We start from the raw sequence: 17,810 nt of genomic DNA, 5'->3' as shown, positions 1-17,810 counted from the left end.
AAACTCTCCTGTCAGTGTCAAATGGTGTGAAACGTCATCAACTGTGAACGAACCGGTAAACAGAAATGATCGAATATTTATTGAAATACGTATTTTCTAGTAAAAATGAAGACAACAGTAGGTTTAGCTCGTTATTAGCATAAAGTTTAGAATGGTTTTATTGCAGGTCACGATTACGAGTGAAAAACAGGTTATATTGAAAACTGCTCTCACTTCAAGACTTTTATTGGTACTTCTACAGTATGTCTCTAATTTATTGGTGCCAGATCATGAAGCTGATGCTTTTCGCTTTCCAAAGTTGCCCCAGTCTGGGTTATTAGATCAAGTGGTGGCTCATTTTTTTGGGGGATTCTTAAGATGGGATGCCCAACAGTTCATGCAGATTTCTTTGTATGGGTACACTTATGAGCACAGTCTCGCTTTCTTTCCGTTTTGTCCATATTTAGTAAGGACTCTATCATCAGCGCTAGGTGTTGTCATTCCTTTCTTGAATTCAGAGTCATTATCATTATTAATTTACTTGTCTATTAACACATTTTGCTTCATTCAATCAGCATTATGTTTATACGAATTATCACTTTATATTGTTAACAAGGATTTAGCGTACAAGGCGTCAATTTTGTTTTGTTATAATCCAGCATCTGTATTTTTTACAGCACCCTACACAGAATGCGTGTTTAGTTATTTAACTTTTAAATGTATGCTAAATTCAGTTTTGTTGTATAAGAAATACTGTGATATTCACAACCATTTAAAAGTCAAAGATATTGTATACATTGTCCCTGTGAGTCTGAGTGCACTTACAAGGTCAAATGGTGTGTTAAATTTAGGTTTCTTTTTTTATACCTTGGGATGTTTGTACTTGGGGAAAGTAAAACTGAAAAAACGGGCGAGTGATAAATTGTTATGTACGCTTCAATTCGTTCTTTTATCATTTTTTATAACAATTATTTGTCTTTTACCTTTTATTGCATTTGAATTTTATTCGTTCCAATTGTTTTGTAAGGACTTTGAGACTACGTTACCACAAGCAGTTTTAAAACAGGATTTTATACTGCCAGGAACATTCTCAAAACACAACCAGTCATGGTGTTTCAAAACTGTACCCTTAGCGTATTCTTACGTCCAGTCACACTACTGGAAAGTCGGTTTTTTGCAATATTACGAAGTGAAACAAGTTCCTAACTTTTTGTTAGCTTTTCCTATCATTATTATTATGTTAGAAGGTAGTCTTAAATTTTTTAAGCAATTTCCCAAAGAGCTAACACAGATATTCAATTTTACGTCGCCCGAGACAGAAAAATCCCAATTCAGCCCAGCTATGGTAGTATTTATGGTACATTCAACACTATTGACAATTTTTTGTATTTTTAATGTCCATATACAAGTGACTACAAGAATGTTATGTTCTGCCAGTCCTGTTCTATATTGGTTGGTCTCTTATCACGTCTCTGCCCTCAATTCCGAGACTTTATTGAATAAACTGAGTTACAAACATAATAGAAGAGAGCGTTTAGTTGTAGGGTACTTTCTAAGTTATTATTTTGTTGGAACTGTAATGTTTTGTAATTTTTTACCATGGACTTAACAATAAAATTTGAATTTACCACGCAATTTTTATATAACCTCAGATGGCAGCACATGTAAAGTTCAAAACTTTAACCTCAAAATTTTTATCATTTTTATTTATTTTAATTCGTTATTTTTTTCCTTTGCCTCTTGTGGTGTTAGTGTCACATTTATTTATTTGTATAGTAAATTATAGCTGCGTACTCCGGCTGTTTTATAATCAAATCGAAGCGAAAATATGCGTGCCCCCCTCTCTAGTGAAGTGGGCTGAAAAGATGTTTTTATGCATATTCTTTAAACCGGACTAGACACGAATTTGTGCGGAGATTTTACATTCAGAGGTCCAAATATTCAAGTGCCATTAAAATCAAAATGTGTTTATGGAACCCCAAAAGTGCCTTCTTTCTCACTAAAATTAGGAACTCTTGTTATCTCCATGGAAGATTCTCAAGTTCTGGGAAACTCAAATCGTTTGAAGAGATCCCAGGCCCTAAATCCCTGCCTTTGATTGGAACGTTATATTTGTATTTACCGTTGATAGGTAGGTAAGAGATGTTATTGTGTAGCTCCCACAGTAAATTTAATAAGGTATTAAAAACAGGTCGCTACCAGTTTGATAGGTTACACAAAAATGCCCTTAAAAATTATGAGCTCTATGGTCCCATAATTAGAGAAGAAATTGCCCCTAGAGAGAATATTGTCTGGCTTGCAGACCCTGAGGATGTTAAAATCATGTACAATAGTGAAGGCATGCACCCTCATCGCCGCAGTCACCTCGCTTTAGAAAAGTACAGATTAGACAGACCCCATATTTATAACTCTGGTGGATTATTACCCACGTAAGTTTTTTCTTCTCCATCTTCAAACCTAAAGTCCTTCATTGCCAGTAATGGGCCAGAATGGGCGCGTACCCGCAAAGTATTCCAAAAAGGCATATCTTCGCCCGCAGAAGCCCTTTCTTTTATCAGAGGTTCAAACGACGTTATCACAGAATGGATGGAGACAAGATTAAAAAGTATTTATCAAGATTCTGATAGTGATTTCCTTCCAGAGTTGTCAAGATTGTTTTTAGAAAGTGAGAATATTAAAGATGAAAGAAAAATTCTAAAATAATTTTTTAGTAATTGGCGTGGCTGCTTTTGATATTAGGTTTCAAAGTTTTTATGATGAGGAATTAGACTCTAATTCTAAGTCCTCAAGACTGTTGGATTCGGCCTTTGTTACTAATAGTACCATTTTAAAGACTGACAATGGTCCCCAGTTGTGGAGAAAAATTGAAACGCCTGCCTACAAGAGGCTTAAAAAGGCGCAAGAGTTCATGGAGAGGTAAAATTAATAATTCAAGCAGTTTAACGTGTCCAAAACAAATGGAATAAGCTAATTGAATATTCTAATATTGATTGATTTAATTTTAGCGTGGCCATCGATTTAGTAGCCCTCAAAATGTCAACCTTCGCCGAAAAATCTCCGAATCCTCCAACACTACTTGAAAGCTACATAGCCTCTTCATCCCTAGACTTCAAAGACATAATCGGAATAGTTTGCGATTTTCTCCTAGCAGGAATGGACACTGTAATCTTCCCCCCCACAAATTTTCTTTTACTTCTAATTCCTGTTTTTAGACAACGTACGCGTCAAGTTTTCTTCTTTACCACCTCGCGCAGAGTCCCGAGGTCCAGGACTCGTTACACGAAGAATCGTGTCGCCTTCTCCCAAACCCATCAGATCCTGTAACTCCCGAAATCTACAAAAGAGCAAACTACGCGAAATGTGTAGTCAAAGAATCGCTCCGATTAAGACCAATTTCGATAGGTGTCGGACGAGTTTTGACCTCCGATGTTGTTTTCTCGGGGTATAAAGTGCCATCAGGGGTAAGATAAAAATGAAAAAAAATAATTACGTTTTTGTAGACCATTGTAGTTACGTTAAATCAAGTTTTGAGTCGTCTGGAAAAGTATTTCCCAGAGCCGGATTCTTTTAAGCCTGAAAGGTGGATTCGGGGACACTCTTCATATCGACCGACAGATCCGTATCTTGTTCTGCCGTTTGGTCATGGTCAGCGCACGTGTATTGCTAGACGATTCGCAGAACAAAATATGACTGTGTTGATTCTAAAGGTTTGATTGTCATCGCAATTAAAAGAGAAATTCATTTCTTGTTTGTAGCTCGCGCGGAAGTATAAACTTCGGTGGAATGGATCCGAACTCGATTCAAAGTCTTTGCTAATTAATAAGCCCGACGGACCGATTTTGTTACAATGGGAAGAAAGATCATAGGTATTACTTTTACAAGTATTTTACAAAAAAAATATTTCATATAATTATAAAATATATTTTTAATTATTACCGTAGTGCATGAATGTCCCTTTCCAATAGATATAACCGGAACTAAGAAGTTTAGAGCTGAATTTGTTGAAATAGTTGATAGTGGCCTGAAAATTGGAGTTTTTCTTATAACGGGAATAAACACATTTTTTGTTGCTACAGGTACGTAAAAAGCGGTTATATCATGTATTAGACTTGCTATAATAACTACAGCAAACAATACGTAACAAGTGGTCTAAAAATACACAAATTACGGCTTTGTAATAAAATCGATTCTTACCATTTTTTGTAAAGTTGAGATTCGTAATAGTAGAATGAAATTGTTTTTTTTTGGCAATTAAATTCTCATTTACACTATTTTCAACTAAAGCAACTACCAAAAGAAATTTTAACAAATTGAGCACGTTTTTTAATTCTTTTTATTGATCACAAAATGGGTATTACAAATAAATAAAAATTTGCAATGATTAAAACTCCTGTTTGGTGGAGATCATTGCTTAAGAATCATGTAAACACTTTACGATTTCAAAAAATTCAGTGGAAGAGCTGCTGGATAAGGTTTGGATTCCTCTACAGCTGCAGGATAAGGAAAACGGACGTCGATAACAGGATATTTTGTAGTCGTTTCAACTTTCTTCACTTCAACAGGCGGAGGATAAGGTTTTGTCTCCTCGACCACCACCGGCGGAGGATACGGTTTGGTTTCTTCTACAACAACCGCAGGAGGATATGGTTTGGTTTTTTCGACCACAACAGCAGGAGGATAAGGTTTTGTTTCTTCTACAACCACCGCAGGAGGGTATGGTTTTGTTTCTTCTACCACAACAGCAGGAGGATACGGCTTAGAGACTTTGGGAATGTCGTAGTGGTATTCTGTAGTGATAGGAACTACTGGAACTACAGCTGGAGGATAAGGTTTTGTTTCTTCAACAACCACGGCTGGAGGATAAGGCTTCGTTTCTTCAACAGCAGGAGGATAAGGTTTGGATTCAGGAACTTCAATGTTATAGTGATATTCAGTAACGATTGGCACTACTGGAACTGCTGGAGGATAAGGCTTCGATTCTTCAATTTCTACAGCAGGAGGATAAGGTTTAATTTCTTCCACAAGAACAGCTCCAGGATAAGGTTTTGATACATCAGGAGCAGGAATATCGTAGTGGTATTCCGTAACGATTGGAACTACTGGAACAGCTGGAGGATAAGGTTTCGATTCTTCAATTTCCACAGCAGGGGCATAAGGTTTAGATTCTTCTACAACAACAGCTCCAGGATAAGGTTTTGATACGTCAGGAGCAGGAATGTCGTAGTGATATTCCGTTTCGATTGGCACTACTGGAACCGCTGGAGGGTACGGTTTTGTCTCTTCGACCACCACAGCTTCAGGATAAGGTTTACTTTCTTCTACTACGACCGCAGCAGGATACGGGTTGGATACTTCAGGCACTGCGATGTCGTACTGATATTCCGTAACAATTGGCACTACTGGGACAGCTGGAGGATACGGCTTTGTCTCTTCGTCTACTACAGCTGGAGGATACGGTTTGGTTTCTTCCACCACGACCTCTGCAGGATACGGTTTTGGCACTTCCGGTGTTTCAACATAGTAATGATACTCCGAAACGACAGGAACAGCGGGTGCGTAAGGTTTAGTTTCGATAACAGCAGCAGGGTAAGGGTGAGTTTCTACAACAACAGGAGCAGGATACGGCGCATCAATCACTTTTTCTTCAACTAACTGAATAGCTGGAGGATAAGGATAAGAGATGCTACGAGTTGAGCGTGCAATCACCAGAGATGAAGCTGCCGCCAACAGCAAAAGCGTCGTGCAACTTGCGGTTAACTATAAATGAATGATCAGAAATAATTTTAAAAACACACACTTACCATTTTTCAGGCTCAGTTCGTTCACAAAGAATGCAACCGGAAATTTATGGGTGCTTGTCTTTTTATACTTTTGTGGTGACCCTCCGGTGCAATATTTTGTCATTGAAATATTTTTTTTGAAAGGAGGTGCAAACAGGTATTTAAAAATTTATAAACATAACGAAAGTATCAAGTAAATTGGTAGGTAATGATTCAGAAGTCTTAATGACTGTGGGGACTTTGGGGCGCTGCGCTTTATAACATTTGCGGTTGGAAACCGGTTGTAGTGCCCATTGCAACTAAAAAATCCGAATTATAATTTTTGTTGGATGATTACCTTGACGTGAAAGCGGGACTTTCTTACGGTCTCCCCGGGAAATCCCAAGACGCATACGCGGAATGCGAATTTTCATTTAAAACTAATTTACCCGATCTGGGACAAGTTTGGTATAGGATGAATCATTGATGTTTGATTGCGAATATTATTAAAATGAGTAAGTTAAGCACCTGACAGGTTCGAGTGGAGAAGAATAAACAGAGCAGACTGAATTGGTCTATCTGACTAATCGTTTATTTGTTCTTATTTTTTCTTCTGCGAAAGCAGTCTCGTCGGGTAAATTATAGTTTTCGCCTAAGTCATTTTGTTTACAACGGGTGGGATTTTCAGCACCCCAGACGCTTTTGTTTGGTTTAGTTGGCATTTTACTGGAGTTTTTATACTACATTTTTGTTATACAATTATTTTAATTACTTTATTTTAATATAGTTTTGGATTCAATGGTATTTACGGCGCTAGGGCAAGTTCATTATCACTCAGGTGTCACCATTCAAGGTGATACAATGCTCATTATACTGATCACCGCTTGATAACATTCTATGGAAAGTAAAAATGTATGAAAACTAATTTTGTTGTGTGTATCCAATTTTTAAATGTGTTTCTGATGGATAATGTGGATAATGCGCCAAAAAATTGTGATATTTTGCTGCGGTCTTTGGCCTACAAGAAAACGTGGAAAGTCCACACACAATTTAAATTAGTCGAGTCTATCATTAATTGGTAAAGTGCTTGGTAATTAATGGGCGGGACACCACTAACTAGCATGAAAGAAACTTGTCTTGTATTTTGAGTTATTTTTTCCAACGGAAAACAATTTTTTGTATGAAAACAAACATTTTCTGCATCATTTACAACATTTATTTATATTAATGCATTATATCACACCTATTCTGCTGCACAGGAAAGCCTTGAATCATTAATTCCCCACTAGTTAAGAAAATTATAGTCTGATACATAGTCGCACGAAACCGTTGAATCACAAATAAACTCGTGCGTGCTGCTTCCACTCACTCATTTTCGGTGCTAACATCCTTCAGTGTTGTTTTCGCAAGCACCCGTTATCAGTGCTTCCCGTTGTCTTTGTTGTATCAGTGCCAAACCAGAATTCAACCAACCATGTCGGATCCGTCAAGTGTGAAACCACCATCAATTGAACTAAAACCGGTAACACCAAACATGGAGAAGCCATCTGAAACGAAAAACAAACCAATACCTGAAATCAAAGTAGAAGTAGCTCCTGGGAAACCTGAAATTAAAACAGAAGTTCCCACTGCGGAGGAGGGTGATAAAAGCGAAGAACCAAAATCAAAAGAGATGCCCTCGGAGATGCCCAAAAGAGCTGAAGGTGACGGTGGAAGTGACCTCGAGGTGAATGAACCAAACATTCCAGTAAATTTGGGACCCTTCGGTGTCCTGGGGGGTGGCACAGAAAGGGAAATTCCTGATCTTAATTTCTATCAACACAAAAAGACTCTTGGGAAAGGAATGATGGATTTGGCCTTGTTTTCGGCGAATGCGAACCAGTTGAGATATGTCCTGGAGTGTGCTGACAGACATCCCTATTATTATCCCAGCATGATTTTGATTATCTTCAGCTTAATTTGTCAGGTAAGCTCTAATTGTCATTGGAGTAAAGATGTTACAACTGAATTTGTTACAGGTTGCGGTCGGTTTCGCATTGTTGTGGAACTCTATGTATAATATTAAACTCGATATGAACAAAGCAAATAAAGCGAATAATTACACTGTTATTGGGATCTTTCTGGTAACTGTCGTAAATGTTTTTATATCAGCGTTTGGTGTCGCGAATCCTCCACCACTAGTGGTAGCGGGAGCAGCACCACCAGGAACTACAGCGATGGCGTTAGTGTCTGAAGGTTTTGGAGATTTCTGATTTCGGTCAAGAGTTTTTAATAGCACTGTGATATTAGAATTAAGGTTGTAGTAGTAAGAATTTGTTGTGACTGTTATATTATTTATTTTTATATGAGGGCTAAAATTAGGAATAATTTTCTATGTACCACCGAAAAACATGTATTTTGGCTTTAATAAAGTTTTATTAACAATGAAGAATTTTTTATAGTTAAAAAACACGCGTTGCGCTCGTGGGCATTCGCTGATGAGCAGAATAATTTATTGCACTTGATTGGAAAATCATTTTATTAAAATGTGTTCTGCGCAATAGATTATTACCAAGAGACTGACATTTAAACAGTTGCTATTTAGGTATAAATATTGTTAATTTGTTTTTCATTACACTGATTTTTCAAACAGAAAAAAATAATTGTTTATGAACAACAACGGGAAAGATGCAATCACCATAAATTGGTAATCCGCAATAAAATTATTCATAAAATTGCTAAACTGGATGCTGGTTTGTAAGTAAACTGCGAAGTTGATTTAAAACATAAACAAGAATTATTATTTACGTTTGTAGTTTTTATAAAAGTTATTAAACCAGTGATATGTAATCTTCAAAAGTAAAATTAGAGACAATCTGTTCTCTCCACCACAAAAACAAACAACTGATTGATACTTTTTATCAAATTTTATCGATAGCGTCTCGTAAGTACGGATAAACTTAGTGAATCGTGAAACGCTTAAATTAACACAAAAAACAACTTTTATTTTTCTAGATTTTTTGCTTCTTAAGATATATCGCTTTGATTTCAAAAACTATTAATTGATTTTGTTTGTTTTAAATTATTACTACTCTTTTTGCCAAAAAGGACATGTCTTTGTCAAACTTTTTAATATAAAGTATATTACAATGACACATTTTACTTCAAAGTTAATGAAACGTAGGTAATTTAATAAGAAATTTTTTAATATGAAATTGTCACCTTTTGGTGACACAAAGCAGACACAAGAAATATCCGTCTGAAAGTGATCCTACATTTAAAACTAGTCGAATTAGGATGAGCAACAGAAAAAAATCTGGCAGCTGTCGGTTTGTTTACTATGAAATCTAAAAATACAATTTTTTGAAACCAATTTCTTTGTATTACTTTTCAGTAGACTCTATTAACAAATTTTGTGAAATGTTTTATAAGCTCTGATCATCAGACAACATCAAGCTTTGGTTCGTGGAATGCGGTGTTTGACCTAAGAAAATGAATTAGTGGAGGTATTTTTAGAGAAACACGAAAGTTTTTTATGTTTAATATAAAATGAACACATGTTGCATAATAAGACTAGACCGGATTTTTTTGATTTCGTCTTTGACAATTTCACGATTATTTTGCTTTTTTCTAGTTTTAGCATTTTCTTGTAAAAGTTATTTAACAGAGAATACATTGATCTATAGTTAGGTACTAAGTGGATGATCAAGCAACAAAAAAATTAAAAATAGTCATATCTAGACAAGGTACTAATTTATTTAACAAGTTCCCATAGTCTTGCTTTTGTGGACGTGATTTTGCGTGGTACAAAATTTTGTTCTCTGGCCCAAAAATCTTGTTCTATACCTGCCTTTCTTCGCGTCTCCATAATCGGCAAACCTGTCCATGACGCACATGGCTTTTACCCCGACCTAGCTTCGCCGCGAATTTCCCATGATGCAGGAATTTCTGCGCGCAGCCCACTGAAGACTTTCTTATCTTATTAAAGACAATTTTCCTCCGAATTTCCCGTCTAAACGCTTTGACAAAATTCGGGAAATGCTTATTGTCAATTAGGGAAACCGCAAAATTCCCGTCGAACTTAATTCAAATACTAATACGGTTTAACTTCGTTTATTTTTCGCCAACATCGTTAAACCTTGAATTTTCATAACAGTAGTTAGAAACACCGCGAGTTAATGTTTGCCATGTGAATCATATATTCATATAAATAAACCTACTGGTAAATCCACCGAAGTTACGTACACTTGGCAGGCTTTTTAACATCAGCATCATTGTAGAGTTGATTCAGTTCATCGCCGGTAGTAGTGAAGACAACACGTGTGGTATCACTATCAGTATTTCCTGTTTTTCATCAACGAATGGCATCATATCATACCAGTTATCCGAATCATCCAAACTCGAGGTCACCAGTGCCCACGCGAAGAATCCGAAGAGAAGAAGCAACGCCCGATATGGCCGAAAGAGTTCCTTTGGTTGAGGGTGGTAATGGGAGACCACCTCTTGCCAGAGCGGAAACTGAAGATGACGATTTGAACGATGATAGGGAGGTTGTTAGAAACCCTTATCCTGGGGTCGATGATGGATTTTTCAACGAAAAACCGGATACGGAGAAAGACGACGCAAACCCAGACGCTGAAGAACTACCAAAATCTGATGGTGACATTCCGATTATTATTACAAACCGAGCTGGAGGAGATGGAGATAGTGAAAAACCGGACGAAGTTGATGGAGCGGCCCGACCTGGACTACACCCTCCTGGGTATCCTGGAAGATTCCCGTACGCTCCGGGATTTGGACCAGATCTAGAGACAGGAAGTGTCGTCCCAGATCTGGAATCTATACCGGATGTGAATGTGTATCAACATAAGAAAACTCTTGCTCAAGGGATGATGGACTTGGCCCTTTTTTCTGCCAATGCCAACCAGTTGAGATACGTCCTAGAGAGCTTCAATCGTCACCCTTATTATTGGCCCAGCTTGATTTTAATCTCTTTTAGTTTGATTTGCCAAGTAAGTACCGACATGTTATTATAATTTTATTGGCAATGACGAAGTTTTCCATGTCATGTTTATTTCAAAAGGTCGCTTGAAGCGACACAAAGGAGGTTTTTGCGGTTTGTCGTTGCGATAAAATTATCTTTCGTTATCATGCTTTTACATATCCAAATCTTATTTATGTTTTTTAAGGTTGCTGTAGGAATAGGACTTGTATGGAACGCAACATACAATGTGAAGAACGAGAAGGAGATCTGCATAGCAAATAGAATCAACAATTTTACAGTAATTGGAATATTTCTTGTAACTGTCATAAACGTTTTTATATCTGCTTTCGGTGTCGCAAATGGGTCATCATAATTTGTTTAGACTTTAAGTACTTGAAGCGCCTTGTGATATTTATACTTAACCTAGCCGTAAAGCCGTTTTATATGAACCTTGTATATAATGTTATTTATTTTTTTAAGACTGCAAATTTTGGAGGAACAATGCTCTCGATGCATACCTATAAATACGTATGTAAATAAAATTTGGTGTACCAATTAATAAAAATCTCAACTGAAAAATGTGATTCATTATGTAACGATCATCGTGAAATGGGTAAACATTAAACTGAATTCTTAATTATCTATTCAAGAATTTCAAGGGTAAATGCGATAATCAAACACAGCTTGCCAATAATTATAATAAATGGGTACAGTCTAGTTTTTCTCAAAGGTGATCTTTGTGTTTCCAAGCGACAAGACGTTGTGTAACAATCAAAAATCACCTTGGATCAGGTCGATTAACTTTGTGAAAAATTAAGCAACTGTAGGAGTTGTTTTTAACTTCAAACACTTTTTAGCAGATTCATGCAACATTTATTATAAATCAGTCGCACGCGATCTTTTTTGGAGGTTTTATGACTGGGACGTTTCGAACAGATTGCGACAATTTTTAATTATAAGCATTCTGGCACTCTGTCTCAAAAAATTAAAGCTTGTAAAATGCATGTATGTAGTTCATTATGAGTTTTATTAATTAAAATGACTATTGTTATCAACAAATCGATCAATTGAAAATTATACAATGGAGAATAAAACGAGGAATACAATAGTGTTTTTTATATCGCTAGTCACGATAAGTAACAATTTTGATTTCGCAATTATACAGAATTTCTTTAGGTTGACAAAAAATAAAGAAATGACGTGGATCTTGAGTATGAGGTATATCATCGAAATAAAAAAAATTGAGATTTTTTTACCAAGGAAACCATAAAAAAGTTTCGAACCAATTACAAATGGATCGTTAACAAAATAGTTTGAAACAGGAAACATAAACTTGTCTTAATAAATATGTGTGTCCACTATCCCATGATGCAGTTGCACTTGATAATAATTAACAGAGTAGTTTAATTACTGAAATTAAAGAACTCGATATTTAATTGAGTCAGTGATGACGATAAACTGGTGCTTGAATTGATCAACTTTTTTACCACAAATTTGACCACTGTTACGAAAATCAGAAGCCTGTGGTCAAGCAACTGAATCTTTTTTTTCCGAAATAACGGAACAGTCTTACTACATTTTACCAGATTTTGTAAGGATGATCAATCAATTTAAGCAAATAAACTGTTTGGAAACCGAGTTACTCATTTAGGAAGTGGTTTAAAAAAGATAACAAATTCGTGTTTGTTGAAATTCATGTTATTATACAGAAGAATAAGGTATTTGCCATGTTATATTTTTTGTTTTTGTTGGAAAAAAATTAATGAAAATTTAAAGTTGTTATTTTGACTGTCTTTTTGTAATTTTCAATGCTTTTTCTATAGACTTACCAAATTTTCATAATCTTCAGTTATGTGGTCTACTAATTTTGAAGTTTTAATCTTTAGTTTTATGTAATTTTTAGTAGTTTTTTTTTCAAATATCTACTTGCTGTGACCAAGAAAATGATTTGTTGTCCTTTTGAGCATTTTTATGTGCATCATTAAACGGATTGCTCTAATAAATAATAAATTCATAAATCGATGAGAAGATTTAAAAGATATATTTCGTAGTTTTTCCATTTGGAAATAATTACAAGTAAATGTAGCTACTGTTCAAAATTATTTTTAAATGGAAAAACTACGTAATGATTTAACGAATGCTTAGACAGAAAAAAGACATCGAGTTTTCATCTTAAGCAAATTAATTCTTAAACTGAGTAATTTGACTCTGAATGCTTTTTAAATTTACCGCCAGCGATGCCAGCGCCTCTATCGTCCACATCATTTTGACGTTTGCGAAAACCTGCCAAACGCATTTCAAATTTGACAACTCGTCAACTCAATAATGTTTACGTCGACGTGAGATACTGCAAATTTTAATAATTTTAATATCGTCGTAAAATGTTTAATATATTTGAAAAATTACGACGTTTTGATGCATATCCCAAAACGCTCGAAGATGTCCGAATTAAAACCTACGGAGGTGCAATCGGTAAGAAAAAACTAATTTCCGTAAACTTGAATAAATCCTTTTCTTTTTTAGTTTCGATAATTAGTCTTACGATCATGGGAATGCTATTTTGGATTGAATTAGTAGATTACTTAACACCAAATGTGACTGAAGAGCTTTTTGTTGACACGTCCAGAAGTCCTTCTATTCAAATAAATTTGGATATTGTTGTCCCCACGATCTCTTGTGACTGTAATTTCGTAGTATTTTAAGGAAGACGCGTTTTTAATGTAAGAGTTTCGTAGTTTTGGCGCTAGATGCAATGGATTCTTCAGGGGAGCAGCATTTGCAAATTGATCACAATATCTACAAAAGGAGGCTTGATATAAAAGGACAACCAATAGAAGAACCAAAGAAGGAAGATATAATTATCAAGAGTAAAAACAGTACTGAAGTAAGTTGGTTTAGGTTGTTAGAACATGATTAACAGGTTTGTAGGTTGCTGCAACTAATAAAACAGAATGTGGAAGTTGTTATGGGGCTTCCTTTGATCCCAATAGGTAAAAACTGCATGCCCATGAAAAAATTTTCAATAATTTATTTTTAGGTGTTGTAATACTTGTGAGGACGTCAGGGAAGCTTACAGAGAACGACGCTGGGCGTTTCCTGACAACCCTGAGAATATAACTCAATGTAAAGAAGAAAGATTCAGTGAGAAACTCAAAACTGCCTTTTCACAAGGATGTCAAATCTATGGTTCCTTGGTTGTTAACAGAGTCAGTGGGAGTTTCCACATAGCTCCTGGCAAAAGTTTTAGTATAAATCACGTTCATGTCCATGATGTTCAACCATTTTCATCAACAGAATTCAATACAACACACAGAATCAGGCATTTATCATTTGGGGCAAGTATTGATAGCGCCACCCACAACCCCCTCAAAGACACAACAGGACTTGCAGAAGAAGGTAAGTGAATCCTTTTCAGTCACGAATTTATTGTAAAATAACTAACTTAATAAATATACATAACTAACAGGTTTCAAGAATTAAGTAACATTTCTTGAGTGAGCTTTGCTAACAACGTAGGCCTGATCCAATTGCTAGGAATGTTCCAAACGAACCACCGCCCTGTAACATGACTTTTCCGACAGTATTCACTAATTCTTTGCCTCTCAAGCCGCCCCTGTCAAAAAACGATTATTGCTTAATTAGGTAAAGTTTCCTGGTTACCGTAACGCTGAGAATCCTCCAAATAGGGCCCCACTAGCCATTCCCACACAGAATCCGAGGAAAAATCCCATTTTCATTTTATCAAAACATGTTGGACCTTGCTGGTAAACGCCTCCCGGAACTGCCGGCATGTTGCCTGAAATCACCGTTAGCCCCCATAAAGAACCAAAAAAACAGTCTCACCTTGTTATGTCGTTGCACTAAATAATTTGGGCTGAATAACATTCAATTTTCACGTCCACTGAAATTTCCCAGTGTCAGAGGTTATGTGATGTGGCTAAGGTTACGCTGCCGTAACTTTCCAAGGCGCGAATTTTGAAGAATTTAAATTATATTGCTGCGAATATGAATTGGTTTTGATTTAACAATAAATTTAGATTAGTCATTTTTTTACTTTTATTAACAAAAAAATACAGACTGTTATGAGTACATAAATGTTTTTGCGGATTATGAAGGTAAAATAAATAAGTTAAAAATGGCTGCTACATAATATATTTTAATCTAGAACTCAAAATGCTTGTTTTTAGGAGCCACCATGTTCCAATACCACTTGAAAATCGTCCCGACATCATACGTAAAACAAGATGGAACAGTCATAAATTCGAATCAGTTTTCAGTGACGAAACACCGGAAAGTGATCTCAATAATGAGTGGGGAGTCAGGAATGCCCGGGATTTTTTTCCAGTACGAACTTTCACCTCTCATGGTAAAATACACGGAACGAAATCGATCGTTTGGTCATTTTTTGACCAACGTTTGTGCAATTATTGGTGGCGTGTACACTGTAGCTGGACTCATTGATACGTTGTTGTACCACTCTGTGAAGTTGATACAGAAGAAGATAGAACTAGGGAAATTAAATTGATTGTGTGTGAATTTTACATTCCTTCAGTGCGGGAGTTTTTATTATTTGTACAGAAAAATGTTTGCTATGTACATGGAAATAAACAGTACAAAATCGTTTTATTTATAATGATTTGAGGAAGGCGTTATAGGCGTGGACTGAGGACCCAGCGACCTCCACGGCGAAATGGGCGTCAGATCCTGAGATTAAGGTGACCAAAGAAATGTAGTTTGGTTGCTTGGGGTCAAATTGGATTTTTCCCAACTTCTGTAAAAACAGATGTCTCTGTTTTATCCTGAATTCTCGACACGTCAGGACTTGGGGCATTTGCGCTATTGTTTCTAAAGGTATCTTCATCTCCTTGTGAATATATTCAAAAGTTTTTAAAAGCCTGTGTTGATCTACAAAAGAATTTTAATAAGAGTAAAGTTAAAAAGTCGGTTTACTTTGCATGAAGAGTTTGGGTTTTTGCAACAAAATCTGCTTCATTTCTTCAGGAGTGAAGCCCATTTCTTCTTTAATGACAAACGTGTTAAGCTTGATGTGTTTAAGATTATAAGTTATCAACTTTGGTTTCTTAGCTGTTAAGGCTCTAACTTCATTCCCTGTGAGATTGAAGTTTTTTTGGAAGAACCCCAATTTATTATCGATTTCTTGGGTGCTGCAACAAATTAATTAGATAGATTCTTTCTTATGCAGCACTTACCTAAAACTGGGCCACATAGGGTCATCTTGGAGTATCCTTAAAATCATTTCATCACTAAACTTCTTGTATTTTAAGTAATTGATTCGAACTTGGAGGTTCTCTAAATCCTCCTTTAAAATAAAAGGGTTATTTTCAATCAACTTCCCTAAATCTTCAGTCTGTAGCCCCAAATCTGTTAAAAAAATGATATAATTTTTGATGTTCCTATCAAAATCCAGTTGTAAAATAAAAGGAGGAATATCTTCATGTTTTTCCCATTTATAGAGTCTTATCCCCAACTTTAGCAACTGTTGGAGGGTGTCTGATTTGTTGACATAAGCTGCAAAGTTGAAGCTCGGTCTCAGGTAGGGGGCAACATAAGAGATGTCTTCTTCGCACTTGTCTAGGACTGACGGCTCGTCCTTTTTCTCTGCGATTTGTGTTTCTATAAGTTCATAGTTTGGTGTTGTCACTTTGTTTTCAACATGAGAGCTGGGAATTGTTGATAATTGCTTGACTTTAAAAGAGACACGTATTGCGCACGATTTTATTAAATTTCTCAACATTGTAACTACTTTAAAATAGAGTAAAATTCGAATATTTACATTTGATTTGAAATGTGTCACTGTCAAACTTAACCTATAAATTTAAAGGACTTGCGGTGGTCGTGGCTAAGGTTACGACGTGTAGACATACAGTAGCGGTACAATTGAAATTTTATTTTTATTTTATTTAAATTTTTCAGCATCGCGTTCAAAAACCAAACAACTTTATCTATTGTAATAAGCAGTTTTTTTTAAGATCATAGATAAGACGACAAAATATGGTATTTTATTTTTGTTTATTTTTTATTAGCAAGGGCATTAATAAAATAATAGTTATTGTTACCTATTTATGTAATTACAGTCATAAAACTAATCAGTTTTGTAAACTGTTGCCAGTAGTGCAGTTATCGGACGAGGAGTAAACATTTCCTCCATTGACTATTGGTATGTATTTATGTTATGTAATGGACACAATAAGAAGTATTATATTACCCCTTCTTCTTCTAGATCATATTTTCAGCTTGAAAGAAAAAAAACTCTCTTTTATCAAAATTAGTACGCTTGTTGACCATGATATAATGACAGCTTTAGCGACCTAGGTCGTTAAAGTCCACACGTGTAACATATCCTTACATTTAGCGCGATATGGTATGCGATAACCATTTTTATAATTCACTTGTTGTGTAAATATCGATTCTACCTAACAGTATTTCAATGGTTTTCTAGTTTTTTTCGGACACGTTTTCAGCTTGGAGCTAAATTCAGCATGTGTTCCTGTAGGAGTGGATGCATTCCTTAGCTTCGATGTAAAATTAAAAAATCAATTTACTGTTTGCTCGTTATTAAGTACAACCTACTTCCTTTTGTTTTATACAATATTAAAATCATTGTTAACTAATAAATTATTTGTTTTGAATACAATATTATTATTGTAATAAATATTTTTGATTTTTTTAATTTAAAGGGCCACCATTTCTTACAATGAGAACATCCGTTTTAACAACCATCATTAATTTAATTAGTTACTCAAACAATATATTTCTACATTATTTTTCTTCTAACCTTGTAAACATTCATTATTAATAATAATTTGTTTTTCCAAAAATACCTATAGTACTTTCATTAGCTAATTTTTTCTTGAATTAATTAATTTTTTATTACATTGCTAATTTTAGTATTACAACTTCACGAGATTTAAAGAAGAGCGAACAAAGCGTAATTAACATTTTATCGTGACCCAAACATTCATGTTATTTTAACACTTCTTGAAACTGAGCGAACATATAATTTGATTCTGATCTTTTGTACGATAGAGATATAAAAATTAATGACCCTTGCTAGTTTTTATAATTGCAATTAACTGTATTTTACATTT

The 17,810-nt window shown here is 35.4% G+C and overlaps 8 protein-coding genes across 9 annotated transcripts; 5 read left to right on the top strand and 3 right to left on the bottom strand.

Annotated features, from left to right (window-relative positions):
- Positions 1 to 9: 9 nt before the first annotated feature.
- PIG-V (phosphatidylinositol glycan anchor biosynthesis class V) lies at positions 10 to 1,607 on the top strand. The gene is made up of 2 exons (XM_088037914.1): positions 10 to 117; positions 167 to 1,607. Exons 1-2 carry the CDS (start codon positions 106 to 108, stop codon positions 1,586 to 1,588), a joined length of 1,434 nt encoding a protein of 477 aa, XP_087894040.1. The 5' UTR covers positions 10 to 105; the 3' UTR covers positions 1,589 to 1,607.
- Positions 1,608 to 1,640: 33 nt separating this feature from the next.
- On the top strand, positions 1,641 to 3,962 carry LOC148175104 (cytochrome P450 302a1, mitochondrial-like). 2 transcript variants are annotated; one of them, XM_088037913.1, is made up of 9 exons: positions 1,641 to 2,110; positions 2,171 to 2,408; positions 2,457 to 2,644; positions 2,691 to 2,895; positions 2,985 to 3,141; positions 3,192 to 3,440; positions 3,480 to 3,686; positions 3,735 to 3,845; positions 3,945 to 3,962. In XM_088037913.1, the coding sequence occupies exons 1-8, from the start codon at positions 1,942 to 1,944 to the stop codon at positions 3,843 to 3,845; spliced, it is 1,524 nt and encodes a 507-aa protein (XP_087894039.1). In that variant the 5' UTR covers positions 1,641 to 1,941; the 3' UTR covers positions 3,945 to 3,962. The 2 variants fall into 2 exon arrangements, with proteins under 2 accessions (XP_087894039.1, XP_087894038.1); XM_088037912.1 differs by lacking the exon at positions 3,945 to 3,962 and having other exon boundaries at positions 3,735 to 3,914.
- A 332-nt stretch (positions 3,963 to 4,294) lies between these two features.
- On the bottom strand, positions 4,295 to 5,872 carry LOC148175103 (uncharacterized). The gene is made up of 2 exons (XM_088037915.1): positions 5,781 to 5,872; positions 4,295 to 5,736 (listed from the first exon to the last, which is right to left on the bottom strand). The coding sequence occupies exons 1-2, from the start codon at positions 5,781 to 5,783 to the stop codon at positions 4,411 to 4,413; spliced, it is 1,329 nt and encodes a 442-aa protein (XP_087894041.1). The 5' UTR covers positions 5,784 to 5,872; the 3' UTR covers positions 4,295 to 4,410.
- Positions 5,873 to 6,947: 1,075 nt separating this feature from the next.
- On the top strand, positions 6,948 to 8,160 carry LOC148175102 (ninjurin-A-like). The gene is made up of 2 exons (XM_088037917.1): positions 6,948 to 7,704; positions 7,757 to 8,160. Exons 1-2 carry the CDS (start codon positions 7,213 to 7,215, stop codon positions 7,988 to 7,990), a joined length of 726 nt encoding a protein of 241 aa, XP_087894043.1. The 5' UTR covers positions 6,948 to 7,212; the 3' UTR covers positions 7,991 to 8,160.
- Positions 8,161 to 9,859: 1,699 nt separating this feature from the next.
- LOC148175101 (ninjurin-A-like) lies at positions 9,860 to 11,280 on the top strand. The gene is made up of 2 exons (XM_088035820.1): positions 9,860 to 10,729; positions 10,907 to 11,280. The coding sequence occupies exons 1-2, from the start codon at positions 10,079 to 10,081 to the stop codon at positions 11,072 to 11,074; spliced, it is 819 nt and encodes a 272-aa protein (XP_087891946.1). The 5' UTR covers positions 9,860 to 10,078; the 3' UTR covers positions 11,075 to 11,280.
- Positions 11,281 to 12,944: 1,664 nt separating this feature from the next.
- Positions 12,945 to 15,323, top strand: LOC148175099 (endoplasmic reticulum-Golgi intermediate compartment protein 3). Its single transcript, XM_088036962.1, has 6 exons — positions 12,945 to 13,173; positions 13,225 to 13,383; positions 13,437 to 13,585; positions 13,630 to 13,691; positions 13,739 to 14,097; positions 14,889 to 15,323. Exons 1-6 carry the CDS (start codon positions 13,083 to 13,085, stop codon positions 15,224 to 15,226), a joined length of 1,158 nt encoding a protein of 385 aa, XP_087893088.1. The 5' UTR covers positions 12,945 to 13,082; the 3' UTR covers positions 15,227 to 15,323.
- On the bottom strand, positions 14,107 to 14,654 carry LOC148175100 (reactive oxygen species modulator 1). Its single transcript, XM_088036965.1, has 3 exons — positions 14,545 to 14,654; positions 14,362 to 14,497; positions 14,107 to 14,314 (listed from the first exon to the last, which is right to left on the bottom strand). The coding sequence occupies exons 2-3, from the start codon at positions 14,490 to 14,492 to the stop codon at positions 14,206 to 14,208; spliced, it is 240 nt and encodes a 79-aa protein (XP_087893091.1). The 5' UTR covers positions 14,493 to 14,497; positions 14,545 to 14,654; the 3' UTR covers positions 14,107 to 14,205.
- On the bottom strand, positions 15,234 to 16,583 carry mTerf3 (mitochondrial transcription termination factor 3). Its single transcript, XM_088036963.1, has 3 exons — positions 15,912 to 16,583; positions 15,652 to 15,866; positions 15,234 to 15,606 (listed from the first exon to the last, which is right to left on the bottom strand). Exons 1-3 carry the CDS (start codon positions 16,454 to 16,456, stop codon positions 15,329 to 15,331), a joined length of 1,038 nt encoding a protein of 345 aa, XP_087893089.1. The 5' UTR covers positions 16,457 to 16,583; the 3' UTR covers positions 15,234 to 15,328.
- Positions 16,584 to 17,810: the final 1,227 nt, after the last annotated feature.

The sequence above is a fragment of the Gnatocerus cornutus genome, chromosome 5, assembly GCF_029298725.1.
Source record: "Gnatocerus cornutus isolate USDA-ARS CGAHR chromosome 5, icGnaCorn1.1, whole genome shotgun sequence".
NCBI classification, from domain to species: domain Eukaryota; kingdom Metazoa; phylum Arthropoda; class Insecta; order Coleoptera; family Tenebrionidae; genus Gnatocerus; species Gnatocerus cornutus.
Note: the sequence above shows the minus strand (reverse complement) of the source record. Positions and strands in the feature narration are given on the sequence as shown.